The sequence below is a fragment of the Sceloporus occidentalis genome, unplaced genomic scaffold, assembly GCF_023333645.1.
Source record: "Sceloporus occidentalis isolate IW3139 unplaced genomic scaffold, rSceOcc1.0.p SCAF_7, whole genome shotgun sequence".
Lineage (NCBI taxonomy): Eukaryota > Metazoa > Chordata > Lepidosauria > Squamata > Phrynosomatidae > Sceloporus > Sceloporus occidentalis.
In genome coordinates this window covers 54,735,832-54,756,349 of record NW_028316987.1, presented here as the reverse complement: position 1 = coordinate 54,756,349, position 20,518 = coordinate 54,735,832, and the positions used below count along the sequence as shown (strand labels likewise).

The 20,518-nt window shown below is 40.8% G+C and overlaps 1 protein-coding gene across 6 annotated transcripts in view; it reads right to left on the bottom strand.

The window, feature by feature from the left end:
- The window catches only part of RFTN1 (raftlin, lipid raft linker 1), a 147,055-nt gene extending 127,640 nt beyond the window's left edge, over positions 1–19,415 (bottom strand). For 4 of the 6 annotated variants that reach the window (XR_016281931.1, XM_089532988.1, XM_089532989.1 and 1 more), the window contains exons 1-3: positions 19,279–19,415; positions 8,854–15,186; positions 4,112–4,264 (exon numbers count right to left, since the gene is read on the bottom strand). Coding sequence is in view for 5 of the 6 variants with exons in the window: in XM_089532988.1 (XP_089389114.1) it covers positions 4,112–4,264; positions 8,854–8,878 (178 nt within the window). In the remaining variant the exon portion in view is untranslated. Of the gene's footprint in view, positions 1–4,111; positions 4,265–7,891; positions 7,972–8,853; positions 15,187–19,278 lie in introns of all 6 variants that reach the window. The other 2 variants (XM_089532987.1, XM_089532985.1) reach the window with 2 other exon arrangements.
- Between the last annotated feature and the right edge of the window lie 1,103 nt (positions 19,416–20,518).

Sequence of the window (20,518 nt, the reverse complement as noted above, 5' to 3'; positions counted from 1 at the left end):
AATAGAGTTCCACAAAATTATTTGTACCTAATTAATTATTATTTGTATGTTTTAGCATGTGCCACGTCATACTGAATACTGGATGGCCCTTGAGGCCTCTTCCAACTCTATGATTCTATCTATGCAGGGCCTATAGATATTTTCCACTATTAAACAGTAATTTAACAAAGTCTACTTTGGTCTCATATTGGGAAAAAGTGTTATTTAAATAAATAAATAAATAAATAAATAAATAAATAAAGTATATCATTTATAGGTCGAGGGCGGGTTTTAAGGACCAAAATTATGGATTCTGATATGACCTGTGGATAAGTCAAGGTTAAAACTTATGGGCATGTAACAAAGGATATAAAGGATGAAGGAAAGGAAAACAGTGCCAAAGAACTTACAAAATTACAGGAAGTTTGTGCTCACACTAAAGACTGGATGGATGAGAGAGCAGAGAGACGGTGGATCAGTGGTTCCATAACAAATTACAATCTTGGCTTTCACCAGGAGGTGATCCCTTTTTGATAAGAGTCAAAGTACAGTACTTACATTGACCCATGGATAAGTTGAGTTAGGTTTTTTGGATTAATTTATTGACTAAAATTTCTAGACTTATACATAGTATACACAGTAAATGCAGAATGTTGCACCTCACACATAAAACTGCCCTGGATCCTAATACTTGCATTAAAAGCCCCACCAGTCATGGTTTTTACACAACCACATATGTTCATGGTGTCTGGCTGCATTTAGACAAAGAAGCAAGTGAGAAAGTTATTCACACCAGTCTCAGGATAGTTGGCTAATTGCCACTTGGTTACATTCAGTGCCAGCCCCAGAGGGCAGAAGCTCTGCCCCCGGGGGGCAGAAGCCCCACCCACAGCACGCGAACCTAAAAAGGTTAGCCATCACTGACTGCTGCTATCCTCCTGAAGATGTAGGAAGCAAATGCATAATTCAAGAGGTTCTCAATCCCATCTATATGATTAGCTCTTGTTTACCCCAGGGTGTCTCTGCACTGTTAGGAGGACTCTTCTTTTTCCTTGGCAGTTTCTTCCTGTTGGTTCTGTAGGATCAATTCTCCTTGTGTTCTATCCAGGAAGTCCTCCTGTTCTCTGATGTACTGAAGAGAAGCAACACATAGCTGCAGTGCACTGACCTGACCTTGCAAGAGAGTTATCAATTTGCACTTGCTGGAGGTACCATTGGTAATGTTCTTTGTCAAGAAGACAAACATTGTACATCCTTTACCGCAGACGATTATGGATCCTTCTTCCTCCATCTCTGCAGTTTTCTCCTTTTGCTCACCTCTCTACAAAGTTGCATCGCTTCTTGTTTTTCCCCCTGTATTCCTTTCAACTTTCTTCTGAGGCAGCTTTGCCATTCTCATGAAGTTTAGCATCACTGACCCAATTGCTCCAAGCATCTCCTCTGTGCTAGATTAGGACCTGCACTCTCGGACAGTCTCCATTGCTGCCTTGGTGACAGGGGTCATGCTGGTGGAGACTGTTATGGCAGCAGGGCCAGGGGCGAGGCAGCTTTCACCTCTACCTCCTCTGCTGCTATTACTGGGTCACCGACATTGCTGCCTTCTGGGCACTACCAATATGTGCTGTTCCCCTCTGACATCAGCCATGGCTCACACCAACCATACTTTTTCAGTACTTTCAAAGCAGTTGGCTCTTTGTGTTGCTCCACCTTTTTGCACCCAAGGTTCTCCTTCCTCCTCACAAGAAATCCCTCTGATTCATCTTTGCACATCTAATGTCTATGGAGAATGCTGAACTGGATGTGAAAGTGGGCTAACTTAGACTACATCTGCACTGCAGAAATAATCCAGTTTGCCACCGCTTTAACTGCCATGGCTCAATGCTGTGGAATTCTGGGAACTGTAGTTCTGTGAGACATTTAGCCTTCTCTGTTAGAGAATGCTGGTATCACAACAAACTAAAGTTCCCAGAATTGCAAAGCATCGAGCCATGGCAGTTAAAATATCAACCTGGATTATTTCTGCAGTGCAGATGCAGCCCAGGAGGCTTTTAACAGCTTGATGTAAACTACAATTGATTCAGTCCCATGAAAATAGTTGGCTACATACATTTCTACCAATTCAAGCCAAGACCAAGAATAAAATATTCCTCTGCCTCTAAACTATACATCACTAGTGGTAGCAAATATATAACCCGTATTTCACAGCCCAGATTTAGATTTATTTCCTTCACATTTATTTTATATTTTATTTTGACTACCTTTTCTTTCTGTTATGAAGCTGAGGAGTACACACTATTTTAAATTTTCTTGAATTAACTGAAAGAGGAAAAAATACCTTCATCTGACTGGAATAATCTTTTAAATTTCACTAATATCAACATTAGTTTTATATTTCTTTTTTTCCAAAGAAAACACAAACCTCTACAGACTAAGGTGCAAGCCTGATTTTACCCTTATTTTGAACCCATGCCACTTTGTTGCATTCCATACATGTTCTAGCATCTGGATTACATTATATTCCTTCCCATTTGTTTTGGTCCATCCTACTTACTGATATATAAAAAACTGCCAATAGCTTATTATGTTTGGACTTTGCCAATGCTGGAGGACTAAATGAACCCACATAATTCAAAATATTTAAGCAGAACTTGGTTGAATTTAGAATACCCTTAAGCATATTCCAAAATGTTTGAAAATAAGATGTATTCCTATCCCTACAGTACATGATGTGACTTCTCGATGATACAAGATACATATTAATTGGTCCTGTATAACATTTTGTACCTTATTTTGCATACATTGAAACAGGAAGCATACTCTCACTGATTTTTTAAATACAGAGCTTCTACAACACTTCGTTTTCCTCTTCCAGTAAGAAATATTAATGCAAGTTTAATGCTAGAATAAAGTGGGTTTGTATTAAAGAAGATTAGTGCCAGTTAAGTCATAAATCACAGGATTGTTAGCATAAAACTATTTTTTTTTCCACATGACCCTACCAGACAACATGATCACCTCAACTGCTAAAAAGCTATTTTTAACACCACAAGTGCTTTTAAAAACAACAACACTGAATGGGCCAGGAAATGGGGCAGCATAAACAGACTTAGAAGAGTTTGAAAGGTAAGTACAGCATTAGAAAAAATTGACAATTTAGACAGAAACCATGAAATCAAAGCAAAATCAAAGTTTTAATGTACTATCCCCTGATTTCCCCCCCCCCCCCCCCCAATTTTGGTTTTGTTATCTCATTAAAAAATGAAACATAAAAAGTCAATTCCTAGAAGCTAGGAGTTTCCTCTGTATATGGGTGACACAACCTTTGAATAATGGCCAACAAGTACTCAAATGACTCTATGCATAGTCCCAAATGTCATTATGGCACCTGACAAAATCCCTTGCTCAACCTTAAAAGGACATCTATACTTCATCTAGAACAAACTGCAGAGGAACAGAAAGCCTATATTTAATGAATGCTAATAGAAAAGTATGTGATTCTTTATCTGAAGACCAAACTGAAAATTCATGGAATGCTACAGGGCAGGTATGAAGAGGTGTCATGACCATTCTCCCCCCCTCCCCCAAAAAATTCACAGTCCTAATAAAAATCTTGCCCTCACAACTGCTATTTGTCTCACTGTTCATTTATTTAAAAATCCTGTCAGTGTTGCCACTTGCCAATGACATATTTAGAATCCTGTTTAGCTATGCCCAAAAGTCATGAGGTCACTTTCAAGAAGCTAACCTCTGTAGATTTTGAGAAGGCGTTAAGCAGGTCAGAACAAATGTTGTTGCTAAGCACAGAATCTACTCAGTAGAAAGAAATTTAAAGAGGTCCATTATAACAGAGGTCCAATGTGTCATGGGTATCAAACCAGAGTACAATAAACCTTTGGCTCTCCAGACATTTTGAGCTACAGTCCCACAGTCCCTCATCACTAGCTATGCTGGATTGGGATGATCAGAGTTGCATTCAAAAAGTGTCCATCTGTGATGTAGAACACCGAATAAAAGGAGACATTTGTTGAGTTCTCAAATGCTGTGGTAGCTTGTTCTTACTCATTACAACCTGAATTATGACAACCATCATGGGTACAATGCTTTTAACACAAAAAACAGAGAACTGACTTACCATCAGTTAGAGTTGTAAATTCCAGGAAATGATATTCATAGAAAATATCTATTTTTGTTTCTACTTGAGGCCTCTTCAGAGTTGAGTAGATGTTACCAGGTCGTTTTTCATCATGCTTTTCCAGCTTGTTTAGCCCGCAACCCATGGTAGTAGCTGATGATAAAAAATGGAAGGCAGGAATTACTCTGATTATTTAGTTCAAAGTTATCTGCTTTGCCACAAATAATAGTTACCTTACTAAGAATTACTAAATTTTCCATCACCCTTCAACTGCATGATTAAATGGTTCAGACATTAAGTAGGCTAGACGTAATCCCATAGATCAAACACACTTTCAGTTAAGATTTGATCCATCTTCAAGCACTATACTCTTCATGTGGAAGAGTGCAAATAAAATGACTGATCTCTCAAATTTTGAAAAAAATGTAGGGTGTCTCCATAAGGTATGCAGAGAAAGCAATGGCATCACCAAAGGAGACGTTAACAGAAGGGATGTGGCCACTATGATTATCCTGCCCTCCCTGTCACACAGTAGTATTCCAAGTTGAGGGTGGGTCATCTAAACAGGACATGAACTTTGGAAGGCCTACAGCATACTTTTTCTTATGCTGTAGGAACAACATGAAATGGTATGTTTCATTGTTTTACAAACAAGAGCTCTAAATTGACAGACACAAAGCAGCATTGCAAAGAAAGTCTGAATAAGCTTAAAAAGTAAAGTATCTGTTACAGCTAAAACAGGGCAATGCAGATGAGACCTTGTCCTGGACCTAACAGCATACTTCCACTGAATTTCATTGCTTACAACTGCCACTCACTTCTGGGACCTCCTATATGTCCTTTAACAAGAGTGCAGGGAAACCTCCCAGAACAGGTTTTTAGTGCCACAGAGGGCAAAAGGAAGGAAAAGTCTGGAGTCCACTATCAGAAGCAACAGAAACCAGTAGAAGTAGAACCTTGGATACTGGCCACAGTGGCTTGCAACTCACTGTTTGAGCAGAGGTTCGTGTACTCTTTCTTGCATAATTTGTTTTTAACAATGGTCTATTCTATATCAGCAAAAGTATGTTTACAGCTAACTGGGAACGCAATGATAACTAAGGTCTATAATCTTTAATTATGTTCTCATCAGTAATGACACAGACTTAGCCACAATGAAAGCAGAATTGAAAGGTAGGAGAACTTTGCAAGTGGGAAGAATATACGAGAATATACAAGTTGTAAGTTACCACATAATGTCTGCACTAGCCTTACATCTAATATGAAAGTTCTTCTCACAGTAAGCAACATGAAATCAAATTAACTACAATCTGTTATCATTTGGTTTTCCACAAACTAAAAAGAAAACAAATACTAGGAATATGTGTGAACTATTAAACATATACCAGTAGATTTTGCCATGACTATATTAAATATGCACATTTCTTTTTGTGCAACACTTTAAATCTGATGGCATTTAGTTGTCAGAGAAACAAATTATTGTGATTCCTCACCAACCTAGGAGAACCAGCAACTTTGCAAAACAGACGTCCCCTTTGCAGCAGCTTCCTGGCGGCTCGGGGCGTGTCATTTAGACGATACACGTCCCAAGCTGACATGAAGCCGCTGTGAAGCCCTCCCAAACACACAGTGGGCAGATTTGCAGCATTCCAGTGGTGTTGCATTTATATGCCACAGGAGCACCACAAAGCTGCAGCAGCAGCAGAAAAAATGGCTTTTTGCCTGCTCAAAAATGAGCAGCTTTTTGCTGTTTCTTTTTGGGCCAGCAAAAAGTCAGATCAGGACTGCAGCATGTGGTTACTGCAGCCCTGATCCAGCTTTCTCAGGGGCAGCTTGAAGCTGCCCCTTTAGGCTCCCTATTTTAGTCTCTTGTTGGTGTAATGTTAGGTCTCTTGTGTGTTATTTAAGTGGCACATTAATATATTATTAATTATTTATTTATTATACCAAAATTTTCCTGCAAGGATGTTATGGTCATATTGGCCTGGTACAGACGGGCCCTGTAGCACATACTGATGATGTGCTAGCGTTGCCTCAGGGTGGCGCTTGCAGATGCCTCTTAACCCTAACACTTCATCATTGCGTCAAAATGGTGGTGCCCTGTACAGATGGGCACTGCCATTGTTACACAACTGCCACGCAGCATCCACACAGCACTTCTTATGCCGCTACTGCGGCGTAAAAAGAACCCGCTTTTTGCGGGTTCTTTTTCTGCCAGCGGGAAGCTGCGCCATTTGGTGTCTGCAGTTTCCCACTGGCAGAAAAACTGCTGCTGCCAGCCCGCACTACATCACAGGTATGTACCGGGCCTCTGATTTCAAATCCTGTACCACTTAAGAACAAAATGTCTAACCTAACATCAGAAGCAAAAAAGAAACTATGCCATATCTTTCAAGATAACTTTCCACAAAGATTGACAAAAGCAGATGTTAAGGGAAAGAACATCCACTTATTAAAACAGCTGACTATATTTAAAAGGCCCTACCCACTTTGAAACCAGTGGCACCAATCCTGACAGACTACTAGGTTTGCAAATAGCCAGACAAAATCTGAGTTCAAACATCACAGCAAGTTATGGTGTAGTTTCTGGAAGTCTGTTTCACTGTGATGACCAAACCAACATCTGCTAACAGGTCACAGTATATTTACTGTGTGCCTTCAAGTCATCTGTTGGTTTATGGTAGCCCCATCAATTTCTTAGGGTTTTCTTGGGCAAGGAATATTCAGAAGTGGTTTTTGCCATGGCCTTCCTTTGAAATATAAAACTTTATCGCACTGGGGTTGAGAGCCGTTCTCGGCACGGCACGGCAGGAAACGGAACGAGTGGGGGACGGATTTTACCGCACACACCTGTCCCTCACTCGTTCTGTTCCCCCTCTCTTACCTGCCCATTCCGTTCCAGAGGGAACGCTTTTTGAGAACTGTTCAGAACAGTTCTCAAAAATTGCCCCCTCTGGAACGGATTAAGAACAGAAGAGGGGGGAACGGAACGAATGAGGGACGGGTGTGTGCGGTAAAATCCGTCCCCCACTCGTTCCGCACTCGTCCCTGCTCCTTCCATTCCATGCTCAGAATGGAACGGAAGGACACAGTGCGATAAAGTTCACAGTCTCCAACCTCGTATTCCATGGAAGTCTCTGATTCAGTGACAAACCAGGGCTGACTCTGCTTAGTTTCCAAGATCAGACAAGATCTTATGATTTCAGGCTATTTAAGTCTCTCATAGTATAATTAACAGCTACAAAGCTTGCTGGAACTAGAATTTGGGTCATCTTGGGAGCAGCCACTCAAGTAGTGACTGAAAAGCCTCACCTCACGCCTTTGCAACAAGAGGCCTCTCCGTTGCTATTCAGCCAACTGCTTGTTTGCTGCTCCCAAGATGACTGGCTGCTCAGGTGCTGCTCCCTTAGCAGCACCTGAGCAGGCAGCCAGCTGGCCTTCCTTTTACTGTAAACCCAGTGTGGGTGAGAGCAAGGAGCACACCTGGGCCGCTCCTGTGTTCACACATGGGAGAAAGAAGAGGAGGCAGGGAAGACAGAGAGCTGGATGTGACTGAGGTAGATGCTGTTGGCCAATTGGAAGCAGCACGAATAGCAGACCTAATATCAAGAGGTAGGTGTTGGGGGGTTATATGGTTGTCATCCAAAAGGAAAAGGGGTGGTAGCCCCAAAATGTTTGGGGATCACTGGTTTAACACAAACCATAGTTTATTGTGACATGCATATGTACCCTAAATGTGAACAGGACAAAGACCTTACTTCATTCTCGGGCTTTCCTCACCTTCATCTTTCAAAAACAAAGTTCATCCTCAACTGGTTACATTACTAATCCCGTTCAAATTGCATTTAAGAATGCCGTGACTGAAAATGAGATTACATTAAATGTCAACACTTTGGTAGCAAATATTTTTTAAAACTGCAAAAGCTATAGTGCAAACTCTTTATATCATGCAGCAGAAGGAAAACTAATTTTGAAATTCAGATTAACAAATTATTCTTCCATGAATGCAATGATCTTGAAACTCTTAAATCATTCATATGTTCAGCCATATGGATAAACCAAGACTGAGAATCCATCTTTGTGTAACTGTTAACAGAATTAATATAATGAAACAGACAGTAAACCAAAATTGAAATGAAAAGCAACATCTAGGCCTGCAGTAGAATACTTTGCAATGTTTCCTGAGTGATGAAGGGTCACAATAAGAATAGAACATTGTTTTCCCCACTCCACCCCATTCTGAAATTTAAAAATGAGATCACTCATTTCAGGGATCAACCAACTCTGAAAGCCTCCATTTATTATTCATAAGGAATGATACACTGGAAGGTGTGTGTGTGTGGGGGGGGGGGTTGCCATAGGGGAAAACACTTTTAGGAAGATCTAAGGGCTGAAATTAAGTAGGGGCAAACCTGTGGAACAATAAATGCTATCCAGGTGGGCAATCCCCAGTGGAGGACCAGGGATAATTCTGTACAACTAACAGAATCGACTCAAAACTCTTTCTCTTGTCAGTGATAACAAGGGGCAGCAACAGTGTCTGTCCTAAGACAATGTGCAGATGATGTTGGAAGTTCCTGCATGGCAGGGGGTTGAACTGGATGGCCCTTGTGGTCTCTTCCAATTCTAATGCTCCGAGTCTAAGACAGGAATTATTCCTTTGCTAATAGTGAAAAATACACATTCTCCCCACCACCACCACACACCCACCCATAAAATGTTAGCCTTCTCAAATAACTCACCTGGTCGCTTATTGTTCATGCACATATGCTAACAGTCTGCCTATTTTTTCACACCCTGCCCAGGGTACTTAAATAGTAAATATGATAAAATAGATGAAGCACCAATGTTTAAATGTCCACTGGTTTATAAAATACATCTGCAAAGAGAGATTTACACACACAGTCAGGGACAGCAAATAAGAGTGTATTTTATATCAGAATTTGGTGATCTGGTCATGTGGAGCAGAAATGTAAAAGAATCAGACGTTCCCATTCTCATCCCCTTCTGTCTTAAATTTATACAAGCAGTCATGAACCAAGACATATTTGACTGAACGTGGTGGATACAGGTTAAGTCTCCCTTATCCAGAATTCTGAAATCCCAAATACTTCAAAATCCAACATTGTCCACATGGGTGGCTGAGCTAGTGACACTTTTGCTTTATGATGGTTCAGTGTACAAAAACTTTATTTCATGCACAAAAGTATTTAAAATAATATATGTAAAATTACCTTCACACTATGTGTATAAGACATACATAAATGAATTCTATGTTTAGAACTGGTTCCCTTCTCCAAGATATCTCATTATGTATATGCAAATATTCCAAAAATTCAAAATGGAAATTCAAAATGGAAATCCAAATCACATCTGGTCCCAAGCATTACAGGGGACTCAACCTGTACTAGAAATGTGTTAAAGTAGAATGTACATCTAAAAGAGTTGTAAGAAATGGAGTTTACTTATTAACCACTGGAACATAAACATTTATAGTGGTGTGTATTCTTTATATGAGTCAGCTTTATATGAGCCAGTGTTGGATTGTGACTCTGGAGACCAGTTCAATTCCCTGTTTGGTCATGAAACCCACCGGGTGACCTTGGGTGAGTCACACACTCTCAACCTCGGGGAAGGCAATGGCAAACCATCTCTGAGCAAATCTTGCCAAGAAAGCCCCATGAAAGGTTTCCCTTATGTTTGTCCTAAGTCAGAAATGACTTCAAGGCACACAATAAAAACAACCAAAGAAACAACATCCTTTAGATATTAGTTTCTCTTATATAAATTTGTTGATGAAGTGTGGTATAAATTGTTGGAAATCAACAACAATAAGAAACAAACAAAGCTAAAGACACAGAGGTTGTGTCTTTAGCAATCGAACAGGAAGGACATTCACATGACAGATGCTTAGCACAGCTGACTGGGTGTTGAACATCTGCTCTTATGTGACTCTCCCATGTCTCCAAAGTACTTCCTCCTTCTTTATGCAACATCTCTATCCCTCCCATGATTCTCTTGCACACTCAACTGCTCATGCTAGGCCACTTGCAGGAGCCACATCAGCTCAGATGAAAAAGTGACACATGGCTATCCATGAGGTGATGATTTTACAGTATAGAAATCCCTGCTCATAAAAGCAGATTTGTTAGCCCACTGGTTCCATCCTCAAAAGTTATGCTCATCACTCAAGTACACAGCATACAGCTGCATATGTGCAAAAGAGGGTAGGTGAAACAACATGGTGAATAGGTTTTGAGGAAGAGGTTTGTGGTAGCATTGGTAATAATAAACAAGAAAGAACTTATAGATCCTTCTCTAAAGTTTATCTCATTATTTACAAACTTTGATGTAGATTAAACTCTTTACCCTACATATCACAAAAATTCAGGATGCTCCAAATCAACTCTCTGCCTTAATAGTGGTGCTATGGACAGTTTGGGGGCTTCCCTTCTATGTCTGGAATGAAAGAAGAACAGAACACAGCATTCAACCTGTGGAGAACTTAAATATTACAGCCAGCCATATATGACCTACTGTTTAACTAATTAAGCAGGTAACCAAGATAAGACCTAAGAAATGCTAGCTGGAAATACAGCTCTGATGAGTTTGAGTTTCAGGTCAACCAAATTCCATATCCAGCAAGGTTTCAGTTATAGAGGAAATGCCACAACCTGAGTAGAAACAGTAGCACTGTGGTCTTTCACAAATGAAGTTCCAGAAACATTTGCAACAAGATATATCAGTGTGTATTACACCAACAGGAATATCTTAATACTGTCTCAGTAAGGTATGCAGCAGATTTACTGGCATTTTTAAAGCGATCTGGAACATTTTGGTGACAGAGCAGAACACTTCTGTTCCCTACTTGTCACACTGGGAATTGAAAAGCTGCTGTAAAGCATTTTCTTCCTCAACTTTTGCAAGTGATTATTTGGTGATTTACAGGGCCACAAATGCACACATGCTTAGAAGTATACCGATCTCCCTCCCATATTAAGACATTGAGAAGAAAACAATACCACTGAAACAGTAACAAGCAAATCAACCCTTTCCTGATATTTCAAATATGTGGTTAAGTTAGAAATCTCAAAATAATGGTAGTGACATAAGTTAAAACTCTTCAAGATGCGAGCAAATGTAGTCACATCTGTGACCAATGGGATTGTATAGTAGCAATACATCTTAGAGCTTATACACCAATACTAAAAGCTGACACTAATATACTGGAAACTACTGAGTAGTAAAAAGGCAAATATAACAAGGCTGTCCCAGATCCTGCTCATATATTTTACAAGGATTAGGAATTTCAACCTTACTTCAACTATGACATATAAAAAGAGGTTGCAGAAATAGAAACATAGAGCATTCCATCCCTCCAGCGCAACTATATAATAAATATTTATTGGAAACTATTCTAATTCTGACTGCAATCCAGATTTCAGTAGTACTGCTTAATGCACTGCACTGACTTCAACATAGTTAAACAACCTAAAATACGTATGAACTGTTGCTGCCTCTGTTAATTTATATAACAAAAGCAATGAAATCTTAAAGACAAATGATATAAATTGCTATTCAAATTAAATAAAATTGTCATTTAATCGTTTAACTAAATAATTTAGTTACAGCATGGTTAAATCTGAACTGAAAATCCCCCTTTATTAGTTATCCTCCCTTTTTATTTTATTTTATTTAAATCTGTCATCCAGTTCTCTCTTCTGCCTGACTGTCTTGCAGAAAGATCCAGTTCTATTTATTGCTGCAGATGGAATTAGAAAGTGTTGTTCAGTTGCCATGCTGATTCCTAGGAAGGAATCAATGTAGCTATACCTCACTTAACAGAAACCCTCTGGTCAGTCTAAGAGTATCACTCCAAGGGAGGCCTTATTCAGCTTGCATTTTTCAAAGAGCACTAAGAGAATCAAAAGCCAGGACACCCCCAGTTCTGAAAGGGATGCAGCACACAGCTGTAGGAAGAAACACAATGATTTTTCCATTTTTCAGACATTTATTTGCTACTCACACATGCAACACTGCTACTCACACATGTAACAAACAAGTCACCACATTTCAATACCAAATAGTACTGGTGCTCCATTTACACATGAACTGTTTTATCTGGGAAACAGAAACATGTATACATTATCTCAGAACAAACATTTGGGTTGGGGCATAACAGTGACATCACAGATAACAATACAAAGAAACTTGCAAACTATATAAAGAAAAAATTGCAACAAGTCAGAGGGTTTACTTACAGGAAGCTCTCTGTTTCTCCAGGGATGCAGAGAAGTAGGCAAAGGCAGCTGGATTGTCTCAGCTGAACTACAAAACTGGCTGACCCTGAGCATGGCTGTCAAAAGCACATCCCTAAGCCAACTGACTCCTCAGAGATGGGATTTAGGGGGTGGACCTGGAAGTTTCCTCTCTGATCTCCCTCTAAGGCTTATATAAAAGCTGACCATGTGATATAAATGTCCCTTACCCATCCTCTGTAATGTGTTTTGTCATTGCTATATCATGAAGTTAGCTACAGATTAACACCAGTGGAAAGCAAATTTACCTACAGACCTTAACTGAATGGAATCATAGAATCATAGAGTTGGAAGAGACCACAAGGGACATCCAGTCCAATCCCCTGCCATGCAGGAACCCTCCATCAAAGCATCCCCGACAGATGGCCATCCAGCCTCTGCTTAAAGACGTCCAAAGAAGGAGACTCCATCACTCTCCAAGGCAGTCTATTCCACTGTCAAACAGCTCTTACTGTCAGGAAGTTCCTAATGTTAAAGTGGAATCCCTTTTCCTGTAGCTTGCATTCATTTTTCTGTGTTTTAGTCTCTGGAGCAGCAGAAAACAAGCTTGTTCCATCCTCAATGTGACACCTTCAAATACTTAAACAGGGCTATCATATCACCTCTTAACCATCTCTTTCCCAGGCTAAACATACCCAGCTCCCTAAGTATTTCCTCATAAAGCATGGTTTCCAGACCCTTCACCATTTTGGCCATCCTCCTTTGGACATGCTGTGGTTGCAAGGTCTCCTCCTCCTTCCTAGCAACATGTATGGTTGTTACATCTATTGTACATCTTGTTTAATTGCCACAACTTCATTATTTGGATGCTGTGGCCACTGAGCCAGATCCATTTCAGGAGGTATGTAGGATAGTGGATTACCTGTTCCACCAAAAGGAGGAAGAGTCCCTACAGGGGAATTCAGAATAGGTCTCAAGTGAATGGCCCAGTTTAGAGGCTGTCATCATGCCCATCACACTCTCAGGTTATAAGGAAGACCCCTGTGACTGAGCCCCCAAATCCCATCACCCTTGGGACAGTTCGAAGAGAGTATAGGTCAGCAATCAGGCTTCTTGGTGACCATATCTGTGACCTCTGCTGAGTCAAAGGCTGTAAGCCTTAACAATAAAAGTGATGGCCATTTTTATTCATGCCTGACCAGATGCAGTTCATGCCTCTTCTCCGACTATTTTTCCCACTCCCATGAATGCTGTAGGCAAAAATGTTGCGCTGTATGCTCATCTTCCAACTGTAGTCCTGCTTGAGGCTTCAGCCAGATGTGCTTTTATGGGACCCATATCCACAACCTCCATTTTTGGTTCCCAACACTCTCATGGCTATTGGTCATGCCTGATTCCCACAGGGCTGTTTTGGGGGGAAGGTTTCAAAGACTGTTACATAGCTGCAAACTTTGAATTAAGTGACCATGTTTCAGCTCCATTTCTATCCACACTCACCATCTGAATGCACTGTTACAAACAAGTTACATCAACCCATACTGACTTGTATGGAATGTAAAACTCAAATCTCTGCTTGAAGCAGCCTTCCTAAGGATGGTTCCACATGAAGCTTTCATCATGGTGCCACCCTGGCTTATTCATTAATTTTACAAAGGCTCCAAATGAAAATGTTTCATTTTCATAACCCTCTTTTATTTTTCTGTTGTTTCTTGTTTCTCATTACAGTGGAAAATCCAGAGAAAAAGAAAAAAACCCTGCACTGTGCCTTGTAAATGCTAGTGTTAGAAGCCGTCAATCTCTCAACATCCATAGAACATCAGTCCATTAATAGTCTGCCAGCAATGCACACAGAGTGAGCAGCTTCTGTCAGTCATACAAGAGACAAAACATTTAGACCTCCATTCAAGAAAGCAAGATTTTTGATCACGAGAGCCACAATTATGCAATTCAATACTAAAGCCAGTGGCTAGAAGCAGCGGAACCAAGCAATGCAGTCAGAGGATAAGTCCATCTCCCTTAAAGTAAATGTTATTCCCCTCCCCAGCATTCAAGGTAAAGATTTTGAGGGGCATAAAAGCAAACACAAATACAACATTTTAAGTAAAAGGAATTTACTACCTCGTCTTTGACTCAGCCTAATCTACTTTCTATTTGTTTATAAATGCTCTTCCAATAAATACACAAATTCACAAGAGACCAAAAAACCCATGATATGTAGTAATCTGTAAATCAATACCACATGTTGAGGAAAAGAAGGCAGTAAAAAGTGCACAGAAATAAAAATGTTTTTGAATGTTTTAATTAATATATTCTACAGATGGGGATCATACTTTTTAGGTGTTCAATGGGTATGGATCCATCATCAAAAAGAACATGTCTGAGGTTGCTGTTTAACTTATTACTTGTCCACAATCCAGAGATATGAGCCTCAGTAGATGATGGACAGCCATCAGTAGGTGATGGACAGCCTGTACAGTCTCAGAGAAATGTAGTTGATCCTTCAAATAACCTGGTTGCAAACCATTTAAAGCTTTAAAGTCCAAAACCACCACTTTAAATTGGGCCCAGAAACATAGACCTAGTGGGTATAACAGGTACAGATTCTCTAACATGCTTTTTTCACTACTAAGGATTTAGGCTACTTGTTGATGAACAGGACTTTACACACATCCTTTCCCCACAGGTATAATTAGATATTATGTTTAATAGGTTTTGAATACTTAGCTCCATCAGTGTTCTTGGTACAATGTTCTGTAACAACTGAAGTTTCTGAACCATCTTTAAAAACTGGTCCATGTAGAGCATCTTATAGAAACCCTGCCAGGATATAAACAGAAGCAAACACCATCATAATAAGGAGAGACTGCTTTCCTCATATAGTGTCACACCAGATTAACCAGATGCAACTAGTAAAAGGCACTCCTGGCTACTGATGTCACCTGCATCTAAATCCAACTTCACCCAAGACAGAGGAATTACCAACCCACAGGACTGCCATCTTGTCAAGATTATGTTTCAGTTTTCTACTTTCACCCATCTCAAAAGTGTACAGCCACCTGTTTATAATATCTTCTATCCTTGAATTACAGAGGGGAAACAAGAGGTTGAGCTGTCTGTTATCTGCCTGCTAATAAGATCATAACCCAAATCTCTGGATGCTTGTCCAAAAGGTTCTTTCAGATATCATTCTCACTCTCTAGATATATACCTAGTGTTGTGTTGTGAGAAAACAGGTCACCGTTTCTCCTAGACAGAAAAGACTAAACACAGGTTTTTACAGCAAAAGCTTCTTATATCAAGTCAAACAAGTATGTTTGCAACATCACATCTAATGCAGACTGAGTGCATGACATTCTCTTTTTTAAGTGCCTGCAAACACCACTTTAGTATGAAAGTGCTAGACACAAAAGTTCTGCTGTTTCCTCTCCGAGATTTACCTGAACTAAAATAGCAGTTTGTGTGGTACGACCACATCCTTTAGCTTTAGGTGGTTTTGTTTTTGACGTTTGACAGAATTTTTTAATCACTAAAGAAACAGAGAACTACCCTGGTGTACATCCATATAAGTTATAAAGTCATACACAAAACTGTACTCAGATGTATGTCAAACCAACCACAGGCACCTGGTTGTGTTAATGTAGGAACAGAATGGTGGACTCCTATACATAGGTTTCAAGTTCGATCCAGTACAGATGTTTTGTTCTGAGAACTGTCATATTCAAAGATCCACAGATATAGTGATACTATCATGCCTATCGTTTCTCTGTAGAAATGTTCCAAGTCTGGTTAAAAGCAAGCAAACCAGATGGCGATGGGGTTGGCTTTAACTTTTTAAACAACAAGCAAGAGTTGACGGGTACTACAGATATAGCTTATTAAAAGATTACAGCAGCCTCTAAAACAGAGATGGGCAGCATTTGACCTATGCAAACATGCTGCCTTGTACTTACTTTTGCAACTCACCACCACCACTATCTAGAATACAGTCAGACCTCCACAGACTTTTTATCCAAGGATTTTGATATCCATGGGGGAGTGGGTCCTGGAACCAAACTTCAGTGGATGCCAAGGGCCCACTGTATAAACAGTACTTAACATTTTCCATTGCTTTCAAATAAAGGCTGCAAAGTTTCAGTCTTTGAACCAAAACATTTTTTTAATTGTGGAAAAGTATGGACGGAGATGTTACATACTTGGCAACTCTTGAGAAGGCACAAACACTTTGAAACAGACCCTTACAATAAACATTAAGGATTTCATTGCTTTGCTATGATTCATGAGAGCCTTTCGCAGGGATAACACCTAGTAATAGTAAGAGATGGTTTCCATCCAGTATATCAGTCTGTCCTTTTTAGCTATACCTCCCACTGGGGAAGTATAATATCTTTATAGCAAACTGCCAACAGAAAGAGATTAAGGTCAGTGAGAGGAGGAAAAAATTAAGCCCACATTGTTAAAGTACTGATGTAAATGTGTGCATTTTTATACTTAGAAATAAGGCTTTCTCCTCTCTCTTTGTCCAGCACAGCCTTTCTTCACTCAGTCCAAAACAGAAATAATCCAGTTTGAGACTGCTTTAATGGCTTTGGCTCAGTGCTAGGGAATTCTGGGAACTGTAGTTCTGTGAGACATTTAGCCTTCTCTGTCAGAGTGCTCTGGTGCTACAATAAACTACAGTTCCCAGGATTCCCTAGCAATGAGCCAGGGCAGTTAAAGTGGTCTCAAACTGAATTATTTCTGCAGTGTGTTTGGAACCTCAGTCAACTATTCAGGTATGAAATGAATTTAATAGCATATACAGAGAATGTAAAAGCCCTTATTTTAATTCCTGCTACTCTCTTGCTGTCTCCTATAGTCAGAGGTTCTCCTAAAGGCAGAAACTGACATTCTTTAAAACTCCTAAGAGAAACTGCAGAAGCACAAGCAAGATAAATACAAACAAAATTACAAGCACTGTTTCTCAATTCCTCCCTTCTCTTTTCTGTTTTGTTGTTGTTGTTATGTGCCTTCGAGTCATTTCCGACTTATGGCGATCCTATCATGGGATTTTCCTGGCAGGTTTTGTTCATGGGACGTTGCCACTGCCTTCCCCTGAGGCTGAGAGAGTGTGACTTGCCCAAGGCCACTTGCCCATGGCTGAGTGGGGATTCGAACCCTGGTCTCAAGAGTCGTTTTTTGCTCTTCTAATTCGTCAATAAAAGCAACCATAGGCTGTTAACGATCTGGAAAGCCAGCTTTGGTCTTGTCTCAGTGGGGGCTAAGTAAGCAAAAGCAACAAGAGGGTGTACTAAAACTGACAGTGCTTGCCCACAGGGAAACTATACTTGCCTATAGAGAATCATTTCAGAATACTTGTCCATAGGGAATTACTGGGAATTACATGCCAATAGTGAAACTTTGGAGATGTTTCCTATGTTTCCCTATGGGCAAGTATTCCCTAATGATTCCCTATGGGCAAGTATTCCATAATGCTTCCTTATGGGCAAGTATTCTCCAATGATTCTTGATGGGCAAGTATTCCCTAAAGCTTTCCTATGGGCAAGTATTCCCCAACAATTCTCTATGGGCAAGTATTCCCCAATGTTTCCCTATGGGCAGGTATTCCCCAACAATTCTCTATGGGCAGGTATTCTCCAATGTTTCCCTATAGCCAAGTATTCTCCAATGTTTCCCTAAGGGCAAATATCTCCCAATGATTCCCTAAGGGCAAATATCTCCCAATGATTCTCTATGGCCAAGTATTCCCCAATGATTCTCTATGGACAAGTAATTCCCAATATTTCCATATATTGGAAATATTGGTATCCCCCAATGATTCTTTCTCTATGGGCAAGTATTGCCTAATGTTCCCCTATGGGCAAGGACTGTCATTTGTTTTAGTATGTCCCAGCAACAGCCTGTCTGCCATTCCCTCAGCCACACATCTGGTTTCACTCCGGATTCCCAAATGAAAGGGTGGACTCCTTGGCTCCAGTCGGTGTAAAGCTTTGTTGTTGTTGTTGTATGCCTTCAAGTCTTTATGGCGAAGCTTTCATGGGGTTTCCTTGGCCATCTTCTTCAGAGAGGGTTTTGCCCCTGCCTTCCTCCCAGCAGAGGGACTCCAGGCGGCTTACAAATCCAAAAGGGTCCCAAGTCAAAACACTATGAAACCTGCAAAAGGCAAGAGGAGGATAGGGGGCTTCTTGCTCCTCTTGCTCCCTGTTCACACACGCTCCGCTTTTAAGCGGAGTGGAGTTCGGACTGGCAGCCGCTAAACCTCATCCTACATCCCCCCTCAATGTCCTCCATTTCTAGTTTTCATTTTCATCTCATCCTACATTTCTCCCAAAGTCCTCCATTTCTAGCATGGACTAATTTGCGCCTTTTATTGTCGTCCCGTCCTACATTTCCCTCTCAATGTCCTCCATTCCGAGCATGGATTTACCTTCTGTGAGCAGTTTGTGGCTTTTATGTCCGTCCCGTCCTACATTCCCCTCAGTGTCCTCCATTTCTAGCTTTTATTTTAGTCTCGTCCTACATCCCCTCCATGTCCTCCATTTCGAGCAGGGCTAAGAAGCATGGATTTATCTTTTCTATGACTAGTTTGCGGCTTTTACTGTCGTCTCGTCCTACATTTATCCCTCGATGTCCTCCACTTCGAGCATGGATTTATCTTTCTATGAGCAGTTTGCGCCCTTCTATTTTTGTCCCGTCCTCCATTCCCTGTTAACGTCCTCCATTCCGAGTAGGGGCTAAGAAGCATGGATTCATCTTTCTATGAGTACTTTGTAGCTTTTCTTTCGCCCCGTCCTCCATCCCCCCGCCAATGTCCTCCATTTGGAGCATGGCTTTACCTTTCCCCTCGATGTCCTCCATTCCCTCCCCAATGTCCTCCATCCCTGGGTGCCATGATGTCCTCCTTTGGCTTACCTGAGGGGCTCCCCTTCTCCCTTCTCCTCTCAGCTCAGAGCCAGGGCCATGGCCAGCCAGGCAAAGTTTCCCCTCAGCGCCCGGGAAGGCAGGCAAAGCTCCTTCCCCTCCGAAAGGGACCCAGCCCCGCTGCCACTCCGAGCCTCTCAGCCGAGGATGAAGGGAGGAGGAGGAGGAGGAGGAGGAGAGGAGGGAAGGAGGGAAGGAAGGAAGGACGACGCCTCTCGCCCTCCCTCCCTCAGCCTCCCCAGAATGGCTTCCCCAGGGGACTAGGAGCAGGCTCTCCCTCCGACATCCCCAGGCAGGACCCCGGGGCTTCTCCCTGGACCTCTCAGGCTAGCCCCACCGCTGCCAGACCCTCATCCACGCCTTCCTCCCTTCCTTCGGCCCCAGGCAGGGCACCAGGGCAGAATGGAGCACATGGTAATACATATCTGTCTGTGTGTGTGTGTATGAGCATGCCCCATGGCCAAATTAACAGCATATATATATATATATAGTGTGTATACGTGTGTGTATATATATATATATATATGCTATTAATTTGGCCATGAGGGAATGCTCATATATATACACACACACACACACACTACTCTCTCTCTCTCTCTCTCTCTCTCTCTCTCTCTCTATATATATATATATATATATATATATACACACACATACATACAGTGGACCCTTGTTATACGCTGGAGTTTGGTTCCAAGATCCCCCATGTATAACAAAATCCGTGTATGCTCAAGTCCCATTAAGTATAATGACAGAGCAAAATGGTGTCCCTTATAAAAAATGGAACATCAAGGTAAATTTATACTTTTTTGGAACATTTTCAAACCGTGTATGCTTGAATCCGTGTATAAAAAGTCTGTGTATAAGAAGGGCCAACTGTATATATATAATGCTCTGGGATATGAGCATTCTCTCATAGTCCATATATATCTCTTAGAACATTCTGTGTGTGTGTGTGTTTGGCTGTTGATTTGGCTGATATATATATAGAGTGTAGTGTGTGTGTGTTTTTGGCTGTTAGTTTGGTTAATTTGGCTGTTAAAACACACGCTCATATATATATCCCAGAGCATTCTCTGTCTCTATTGTTGTTATTATTATTATTAACCTTTATAAAGCGCTGTAAATTTACACAACGCTGTACATACAAGTCTCTATATTTTTAATTTTATTCATTTATGGTATTTATACCCTGCCCTTCAGCCCTAAAGGCTCTCATTCATACACACAC